This window comes from Lepidothrix coronata, unplaced genomic scaffold (genome assembly GCF_001604755.1).
Source record: "Lepidothrix coronata isolate B3197 unplaced genomic scaffold, Lepidothrix_coronata-1.0 Scaffold152, whole genome shotgun sequence".
In the NCBI taxonomy this organism is placed as follows: Eukaryota; Metazoa; Chordata; class Aves; order Passeriformes; family Pipridae; genus Lepidothrix; species Lepidothrix coronata.
In genome coordinates this window covers 2,657,623-2,668,239 of record NW_016690332.1, presented here as the reverse complement: position 1 = coordinate 2,668,239, position 10,617 = coordinate 2,657,623, and the positions used below count along the sequence as shown (strand labels likewise).

General features: G+C 37.0%; 1 protein-coding gene across 1 annotated transcript; it reads right to left on the bottom strand.

The window, feature by feature from the left end:
• Positions 1–2,732: 2,732 nt before the first annotated feature.
• LOC108504135 (chromodomain Y-like protein) lies at positions 2,733–10,106 on the bottom strand. Its single transcript, XM_017828780.1, has 3 exons — positions 9,861–10,106; positions 5,654–5,797; positions 2,733–4,646 (listed from the first exon to the last, which is right to left on the bottom strand). Exons 1-3 carry the CDS (start codon positions 10,089–10,091, stop codon positions 4,488–4,490), a joined length of 534 nt encoding a protein of 177 aa, XP_017684269.1. The 5' UTR covers positions 10,092–10,106; the 3' UTR covers positions 2,733–4,487.
• Between the last annotated feature and the right edge of the window lie 511 nt (positions 10,107–10,617).

Sequence of the window (10,617 nt, the reverse complement as noted above, 5' to 3'; positions counted from 1 at the left end):
ATGTTCAGAGGGAACCTTCTGTGTTTCAGTGTGTGCCCACTGCCCCCGTCCCGTCACTGGGCATCGCTGAGGAGAGCCTGGCTCAATTTTCTTTGCACCCTGCCAGTGAGTGTTTATGTATATTGCTGAGATTTCCCCTGAGATGCCCTTCCAGGAGATATCAGGGTGGATGAAGTCCCCTGTAAGGCCAGGGCCTGCAGACATGAGACTTGTAGTCTCTGTGAGTTTAGGCAGAAGTACTGATAATGTCTTCCAAACTATATGGAACAGGTCCATGTCCATCTGGTGTTCTTGTCAATTGTAGCTCTTCCAGAACTGAGCACGGTAGGAATGAAGACTTCAGGGACAATATCTGCTATTCCTTTATTTCTTCCTGCAGCTCCTTTGACTTCTTACATGCTGTTTTTTGGTGGTTTCTAATTCCCCTTATTTGTTGTATTTTTCCCTGTGCAGGAGGGATGAGAACAGGAATTCCATACCCATCTTCTCATTTTGTATTTTATTTCAAAATCTATGCACATCAATCCACTTTTCATCCTGTGAGTTCCTCAAGAGGTAACTATATTTGTGTGTGATTTAGTCTGCCAGTCTCACGAGTGAGAAAAAAAAATGTTGAGACCTGTGAGCGAAGTATTTTCTAGAGAAATCTGAGGGGCTGTACAAAGCAGGACCATGGTGATCTTGTGCTATACCGGGGCTCTCCTCCTGATCCTTCTTTCCTTGGAAAGGCAAATTCACCAACATGCCATCTTCAGTATAACTGAGCTCCCCTGCTGCAGGACTGAAGGTTGCCAACTTGGACTCTGCTACAAGCTCTGTAAGACAGACGATGTTGACAGCTACTGGCAGTTCTTCAGGATGGAAAATCATGTGGCAAACTGTAAATGAGTTGAGGCATCTCCTCCCTCCTGCTCTCTTCAGAAGCATACTTGTAATGTCCCAGATGAATGTGACAGTGCCTTAACCTCTACCAACAAACCTAGGCAGAGTATAGGCTCCATTTATTGAAGGAAGTTTTTCTGTCCCTTTGGCCAGAAATGTTTTGTTTGCTGCCTCGTTCCGTAGCTGTTTGCAGTCCTATTTTATCTACTATTTGGGTAAAGTATGAACTATATCTGTGTAAAGTTAAGTAGTTTATAGCTCAGTACTATGTATTATTGTTATTAATATTATGTATAATATTATTTTTCTATTATGTATGCTTGACTTTAAGAAATTATTCCCATCTAAAAAAGTAATTTAATTCCCCGAACCTGTTTTCCAGAATGATAATGGTGAAGCTTCTGAAGGACAGAGAAGTGTAAGTGTCTTTTAGCAATGTCAGCAATCCAGTGAAGGACTTGCTCAAGTAAACTGTTTCAAATCCTGGATTCATACAAATTACGAAGTTTGAACACAGAAAAAATTTACAGGTGGGTTTAGACCTTCAAATTACCCCAAAACACCTTTTATTGTAGGTTATCTTACCCAGAGTTCAGACTTCGCTCTGCTTCCTATTTTTGCTGAAAGTAACATACCAGCAGAAGGTAGGATTAAGGCACATAAGTGGCTTTCAAACAGCTCCAAGTACATTCAACCCATGTGTCTCTCTGGTACCATTTCCTAATCAGGAGAAAATTTCTCTTATTTTCTTCCAAAAATGAACTTGAATGTGATAGAACTTCAGTGTGGAATGCATACTCTATGGCCTTAGTGCAACCCAGTTGCCAGTGCTTGTCAATTCGCTGTGGTTGCTAGTGCCTGGAATGTTACCCATTTCAGAGAACTGTAAACCTTCACTCACATGGAAAGATACTCACCTATACTGGAAAGAATGGAACAGTATTTTCCTGATGAAACAGTATCCCTGCAGTCCAGTATATAGACAAAAGCTAGACATTTTTAATTCAGAACACAATTTGCTAATAGTGTCAAGTTAGTTACTGCTTTTAATGTAAAGTTAGGGCAACTGCACAGTGACACTGACAGTGTACAGGAATGGGCCTGAACTAAGGACTTTTTCCAGTCAAAGACAGGAATTTACATAGTCACCAACTTACTCCCATCTTATCGGGCAAACTGTAAGCAGCGTAACAGCCTGACTGATAGTAACACACACACCAAAAAAAATGAAGCAAGTAGAATTATTTTTTCAGTTGAATTGCCTGTACCTTCAATTGTACCTTCAATGCACAATTCAAATATCTTCAATGTAACAGAAGGCTGGACCCGAAGTTCTTTCATGGTTCAAGGAAAGCATAAACAATTCCCGAGATGACACAGATGGAGTCTATGCCTTTATAGGTGCAAGAAAAGGGATCTTTATATAAATTAGAGTCAAACTCCAAAAGGTTTAATATTACAGAACTGTAGGCAAAAGTACCTTTCCTTCTCCCTTTCAATAAAATCAAATTCAACTGAGGAATTTTAACCTAAACGCAGCATTGTAGGGAAAATGACCCATTTTTAAGAGATTGCAAAGAAACATTTACATTTCTTTTGGAACTGTAACAAAATAATTAAAATTAGAATTGCTTTCTATGTCTTCTTTCCCGTCTACATCCTGTAAGAGAAAATGTCTATGTAATTTGCAGCTATAAACTAATGTTTTAATTTTACGGAAATTAAGAGCTTTTAAAAAAACCCCACATAAATATTGAAGCCTCTAATTTACTAGATTTGTTTCAGCACCTTTTACTTTAAAATCAGAATGAAAATGTCTCTGAAAAAGACAACTCTATGAGAGAACCACATTTAAAATGTGTTAAGAAATATTAGTTTTATTTAACCAGTTTTCACAGCTGAATATTTATTCTATAAAAACTTTACAGATTGTACAGTTTATATATAGTTCAAACTACTAGAACAAAGAAGTAGGTCCCACAGATGCAAAAATACTGTACCAATCCAAGGTAAAGGCAGATTTACACACTGTACAGCTCTCCACTGGGAAGGGGAGGTGGGTCAGTTCCAAGTAAAAACTTCAAAACTGTACAAAAATAAGGTTTGATTTCATTTTCATTCTTCATAATACATTCAATAAGATTGCAAGCACAGATACCCAAGTAATAATAGATATCTGCAGTCAGGAATCAATAACCACTCCTGAAAGGAATGCAAAATAGGTCTATTTACACAGGGCACTCTTTTACACCATACTGCATATAGTGTATATTTCAAATAATAAAAAAGCATAGACAAAGAACATTAAACATCTAATATAAGGTAGTTTTTTTAAAAGGTTTTTTGTTTTTTTACTTAATAGTGTGCCAAAAGAATTTTAACTTATTAAATAATATATTCTAAGTGAAACTAAAATTTATGAACATAAAATGCATTTTTGGTGTAATACATCAATTAAACCAGCAAATAGGAAAAAAAAGAACCAAAAACAAAACCCAAACTGTATATAAAGTAGTACTCTCACCCAGCAACAGAAGCACTTATGTAGTTATTAAAAAAAACAAAACAAAGAAACAAAAAAAAAAAACAAACAAAAAACCCCCCCACAAACCAAAAAAAAAAACAAAACAAAAACAAACCCAGAGAGGCTTTTTAAAAACCCACTAAAACTAACTTATAACTTAGGATATTCATACATAAGATATTCAGTGATTCACTAATACTGCAAAACGAGCTTTTTTGTGTTGTGTTTTTTTTTTCCTTTCCCCTTCCGTTTCCCTCCCACTTTCCCTCATTCCCCTTCCCTAAGAGACAGTGGTTTCTTCATGCTGTCTGGGTAAGAATCAAACATATTCCTGCCCCCTTCCTCCCACCCCTCTATACCTCCCTCCCAAAAAAGGACAGAGTGTTTTCTTAGCAATCATCCTGAGCACACTCTCTTTTTGGGGATATGTGTGATTTAACCATAATAGGGTCTAGTTCCCCAAAATTTCAGAATGTTCCGTTACTTGAGGTATTTCAACCTTCTTCTGAGACAACAGCTTGTATCTTAGCTGACTCATTGGGCAGAGAAAGTAAGGGCTGGCTAATACCCGTTTCAATTCTGTATTCTCATGAAAAAGAAAAGCATTATTCCAGACTTCCCTGCCACACAGAAAATAATGCAACACCATTCACTTTTTAATTAATTCTCTATTTGATACAGTACTAGCCAAAGATAACAAAAACTAGAGCTTTTAAAGAGATGTTTGGTAGTGCACTCTATCATTTTTTAGCTTGTGTGTGTGTGTCTACGTACACGCTCTCACACACATATTACATTTATATATATATAAAAGACATATATATATGCACACACATACACTTGTGTGTGTGTATATATATCTGCATGTAACAATCAGGGAAAAAGGAGTTTTGTTCAAATTTAAGTGATACAGTACTTTTAAACCCCTTGACAATAAAAGGGGGGGGGGGTGTGTATGTCCACTCCTGTTCCCAAGTTGAACAAGGGGTTAGTTTATATAGGTTTTTTTTTTTTTAAAATGGGCATATTTTGTTTGCCCTGATGTCCAAGAAATACAATTCCAGTGTCAATGGGCATCTCATCAGAACTCATCGATTCTGTTCTGCAGATATTTTAACATTGAGTCCATCCCTTGTGCTGAGCCCCAGATTTTCTTCAAAACTTCGCACTCCTTTTCGTTTGCTTGTTCCAACTCCACCTTCATGATGTTACGTACTAAAGCTTTGGATTCTTCAAGTACCTAGGCCAAAAATAAAAAAGGGGAGTTGGGTTAGCATTACATGAGAACTAAGCAACACATGCACTTACAGGTTATATGCACGGATCCAGAAGTTGATTATCAATTCATGGGCATACTATAAGAAACATTTCTCATAGTCTTTCATGTAGCATCACACAAAATTTCCTTTACCTTATACCAGCACAATTTAAAAGTGCAGGAAAATGTGGAAATAACAAAAACAATAAAATAATAATAATATGGTCTTATAACTAGGGAAAACTCCAAGTCCATTTTGGTACGCACATAACACTATTATTCAGTACTGTTTTAATAACTAGGCAGATCTTGAATTTTTTGAGCACTTAAGATACACTGAAAAAAATCTCATCTGCTTTTCTATTTAGAAAACTTTTAACTTGCTTTAAAATCCAGCATTTCTAATGCACAGAACACACAGAACAGTTATTTTGTACTAAACCTTTTCTTGCAAAAAAGCATCAAATAGTGGCAGTTTTAGCTGTCTTGTGCAACTGCCAGTAGTGCACACAACCATGACTGCACTAGGTGTTACTCATAAAACTAAGTTAAACAAAATGTCAAAGACATTTCCATGGTAATTTAAATTACAACTCAAGACAATTCAAGATTTCTGTGTTTCTGTGGAGATATTAGGGCAACTGTTCACATTGTTGGTTAGAGTAAGTTGGACTTAAGCAACTATGTTAAAACCAAATTATATTATAAAAAAATCCAATGCTGGTTTATGCCCTTTATTATATGCCAGAGTACATCATGGTTAAGAAGAGTTAGATATAAATTTAAAAAAAAACCAAACAACTAAAACCCCCAGAAACAGAAAGATACATAAAAATATGTCAAAAACCATTGCTATACTATAATACAGTCCTTGTTTCATGAAAATGTTCTCTTTTGTTTTTGGAGGACAAAACGATGCAGTCTAATAATACTTGGAGTAATTTTTATTCATCTAATCATAAAAATGTAAGAAAATAAAGGAAACTTACAACTGAATGACATGTGACAAGTTCTTTAATTCGAACCATTACTTCTTGTGTGAATGTTCCCGGCCAAAACACTTGAGAGACGAGTCCTTTGGCACAAGCTTCCTGCGCCGTCAACTTCCTTCCACTGAACAACATTTCATTGGCCTGAAGGGATAAAAAGTTACTTCTGGTATGAAATGTAATGAGACAAAACTCATTAAAGGAAAAATGTTTGAAACAAACAAGAAAAATGCCTGCACTACTTGAAATAGTTTTTACTATAGCTCTTCCAAGTTTTAATTACAAAAGAGAAAGACTGGCCTACAGATAGTTGGTCCATGTTGTTGACTAGTACTATGTCAGTAGTTATTAAAATATGGAGGTCTATGATTAAGGGTTAAATGTGAAAATATCTTTTGTTATTTCCTGGCTGTGAATGTTTGTTAACTCTGGCTTTCTTGCAGTATTGCTGACTTGGTTACCTGTATATGTGGTAATAGGTTTTAATGCCTGGCAAATTTGTAAAACAAAGAATACATCAGCTTGCCCTTCATAATAAGGTATGCCAATTTCTGAACAAATTCGTAGAAAATAGACATTCACATCTTCTTCAGAAGTTCAACATTGAACTGATAAATCCTTTCGAAATCTTATATAGCAGTCTTATTAAAAACCAACAGTATTTAAAAGGTCTTGCACATAGTTTAAAGGTACAGAACTGACTACTACATTCTATGCAACAAGGTGGTCTCCAGTTCTGTAAATATTTTTGATTTGTAATTATTGTGCACTTCCCTATTTACTAATTTCCCCATTAAAGCTTTGTCCTACAACCGCTTTAATTCTACCTTTAGTAAAGTTTCTTACATAGTTAAACTTTGTTTGCAGTGACATCTGCATGGAAACAGCCAGTGGAAACTAAAAAGTCAGAGTAATAGTAAACCTCAAGAAAAAAAAGAATCAGTTTTACTGTTTCTTAATGACTTATTTGCACTGAAGAGTATGACAAACCCATTACTGGACTCTTGAAATATAGGAAATAAGGCTGCTATGAAACACCCAAACTTGAGGGCAAAATTTGGAGGTTTTAAATGTTTTCTAATACTGGAAGTTTTGGCAATTATTTCAGCAACTTTCAATTAAGGACCTCAAATTATCTATTTACTGTGGGTGTTGACATTTTACAGATGAAGCAATCTGAAGTCTAATATCTGCAGTCTATTACTTGCCCCTTTCTAATGAAATACAAAATCTGGCTTCTACCGGCATTTCCTTCCTTAAAATTTATCATCAGCACATCTCTCATACTTAATACAGAAAGCTGTGATTCACACATATTAGTTTATAAAAACCCCAAATCTCTTGCACTATGATCAAATTCTATACTCCTATAGTTCTACCTTCTGTGAATGCAAAATTAAATATAAAGGTTCGTTAACCATTCCCTCTAATTTTCCAGAATATATGTGAATAATAATAACCTGGAACACTAGCTAAAAATCAGTGATGTACACAAGCTTGTCTAAAAAGAGATATCCTTTTTCCTAAGCAGATGTGCAGATGTGAATATTCTTTCAAAATAATTTTGAAAAATACTTAATGTTTATATCAAAGATCAAAACGTGAAGTCAGTCTAAATAGTAATTAGGAAAGGCAAAAATTTAAGTCATTTGGTCAGACCTACATATTCTTCACATGTATCTTTGGCAGCATGGATAAAAATTAATGCTAGAAAACCTTGATAATTTTTTTCCTAAAACTAAGTGGCAACTGCTGAATTCTTCTGAACATGGAAGAACTTAAGTGAGAATGGTGCAGTTATCTTATTTCTGCCATCTGTAACACAATATTAGCATAAAGCCTCACACAAAATGAGCATTCCCATTAATATTCTCACTTAACAGGTTTTGAAGGGAAATGTCTTGCTTTGGCATCTTCACTTCTGATCTATACACAATATATGCTGGAGACCCATAAAGCTGCTATACAAGCTTTAACCATATAATCACGCCTTGTACCTGCTGTAAAAATTACCACACTTGTGGTTACTTTCCAAGAAAGGTAATAATATAGCAATAGAAATGAGGTTGATAAAAATATTTCACTAACATAAGAGTCTCATTAGAAACCTTCATTTTCTACCCAGTCTGTCTTTCTCCTTCCACAGAGGAACTTCCTCTCATCTCTCTTTCACAGTGAGGGCTTTGAGGCTCACCAGGGACCTTTCGTGCAAGGCCACAGGCACTGGGGCCATGAGCATCTCAGTTCTCTTGCACTATGATCAGGTGACAGCTGGTGTCTGTAAAACCCGAGATCCTGGCTCTGATGTGGATTACAGGCACTATGGAAACGTGTACCCCTCATGACTGACAGAAAAGCACAAGTAATACTGCCAAGCATACTGGGGACTGACAGGGAAACCCAGTGTGTGATGCTTGATCACACAGCTCCTGTGCTCTATACCCAGACCAGACAACCAGAGCAAGAACTCCACAGCAAACACACAATAGCATATCTCTCCATACAGATGTCACCTTAATCTCTACTGCAGATTATTTTCATACATAAAAGCTAAATTTGAGAACACTTCTAAAATTCTTGGTATTCCCAATACGCAGTATCAGTTTTGAATTCTAAGATTTGGGCTTCAGATTTCCTGCAATAAGACTGCTGTTGAATGTGTTCTGTGAAAAATACTATCCATGATAGACCTGTTCACTAGCCAAGACTGATCCCACAGGAAAAATATTTCCAGCAATCTTGCAATTGAAGATTTTTACATAGCTGCTGCTGCTAACAACATTGCACTGAATCTGACTTACAAGAGTTAATATTGCTGAATTGATACATTTGTAGAAAATTTTATGATGCATACAGAGCGTTTAATTCTTTCTTTTGTATGATATTTTAATTTTTTCCCCCCTGAATGTTTTGCATCTCACTCATAACATCTTTCTGCTGACTTCTCTCCTCCCTTTTAGAGATGAAAAGCATGCTGCTTTATCAAAGTCTTCAGTATGGATTGTGAACATATTTCATGAAATCTGCTGAGTAAAGTTCAATTTTGTCCCATACAGCACCAACGTTGCTATACTGCAGAGGGTCAGGGATAGTATGAAAACAGTGGATTTTTTTTCTCCCCTTCTGCACTGAACATTATGGAATTGTTAGCACTGGAAGCTTTCAGTTTAAATCTTTATATTTAAAAATGAAAGCATTCACAAACACACATGGAAGAGTATACTAGGGAAGAGCTTCTTGTGTTTTTCGTACAACTTCTAAAGAAATTAAAAGTAACAACCACAAGTCTCTAAAGGACGAGGATGGATGGAATGGATGGATGAGCAGATGGATGGCCAAATAAAAAGGGAAAGGAACAATCAGTAGTTTGAAACATGCTAAAATATTAAAGATACTCTTATAACTGTTAATCTATTTCAGTTACCTTTTCTATTCTCTTCTAAAAACTAAATCCAGACATTACACAATTAGTCATTAGATCTGATCAAAGTGGTGTTTCAGTATATTGAAATCTATATTTTTAAATCAATAAATACCTACAGGGAAAAAACTGGCTTTTACAATAAACAGCAAATTTGGAAAAAGAGGTATAGCTACGAGCACTTGTTTCATACTGGTCAAACTGGAATGTGACGTGGGTCTAAGTTTTCAAAGAACACAGCATGAAAAACACTAAGGAACATGAAAATAATGTAGGTAAGAGGTTTTTAAATAGCTTTTTTGTTACGGGTGCAGGGAAGCTGAAATACTTATTTTGCATACTAGCGTAAGACTGCTGCTGGGTGGTGACACAGTGCTCTGCCATGTAACGACACCGAGGGCAGAGCAGCCCGTTCTCTGCTACACTCTGATGCTGTGCTGAACACAAGACACTGCTGGCTGATCTTCAGAGGCATAGGCAGGGAAGGTGTGTCTTGGTATACAGGACATAACCCTTCCCACACCATCAGGGTTAAAGGTGCCCCTGATGTGGGATTTAGTCCCACACCTTCTTTCTGTTCCGTGCATGCAGGTGAAGACTAGCTTGTAAGAGCATGGAGCAGAGAAGCTATAAAGAGTGGTTTCTCATGAAAGGTTTTCATGAGAGAAAGAAAAAAAAACTAAGAAAAAGACAACACAGCAAAGGCAAAAAGTCTTGAAATCACGCTGGATAAATTATCACAACTGAACTGTGAAGCTGTCGGCCCCTACCCTGCAAGCTACTTACAGAAGCCAGGCCCATTATCCGAGGGAATGTAAGGGATGAACATCCATCTGGACTTTGTCCAAAAGTAGTGTATGGTGTCTGAAACCAAGCCTTCTCGTTAGCCCAAACCACGTCACACAGAGGCAATATAGACGCTCCAAGTCCAATGGCTGGGCCATTTACTGCTACAATGATAGGCTTCTTAAACTGAATAAAAGTATTCACAAAATTCCTGAAGAGAAACAGAAACATGCACTCACTACATATATCAAGAGAGTAAAATACACCAGCCCTTGAAAACTCCGTAATAATTAATCTCCACAGCAATATCACTTTCAAAACCAACCTGACAACCTTCCACAATGAGGTGGTTATTTGGTAGATGAGGGAAGAGCAGTGGATATTGTCTACAGAGACATCAGTGAGGCTTTTAGCACTGTCTCCCATAAGAGTTTCATAGTCAAGCTGTTGATGTATGAGCTGGATGAGCAGACAGTGAGGTGGACTGAAAAATGTCTGAATGGCTGGCCCAGAGGGCAGTGACCAGTGGCATGAAGCCTAGTTGGAGGCCAGTAATTAGTGTTGCACCCCAGGCAGTCGGTGATGGGTCCAGCACTGTTCAACAGCTTCACTTATGATCTGGATGATGGGGCAGAGCGTACCCTCCACAAGTTTGCTCACGATACAACAGAGAGTTGTGCTGCCATCCAGAGGGACCTTGACAGGCTGGAGAACTTCGTGAAGTTCAACAAAGGGAAGTACAAAGTCCTGTGCCTGG

Excerpts from the sequence above, each read along its gene's own strand:
- LOC108504135 (XM_017828780.1), bottom strand. The coding sequence starts at position 10,091 with ATGTTTCTGTTTCTCTTCAGGAATTTTGTGAATACTTTTATTCAGTTT. Across the intron at positions 5,798-9,860 it reads GGATAATGGGCCTGGCTTCT|GCCAATGAAATGTTGTTCAG; the intron begins GTAAGTAGCTTG and ends TTATCCCTTCAG. Across the intron at positions 4,647-5,653 it reads TTGTCACATGTCATTCAGTT|GTACTTGAAGAATCCAAAGC; the intron begins GTAAGTTTCCTT and ends TTTTTGGCCTAG.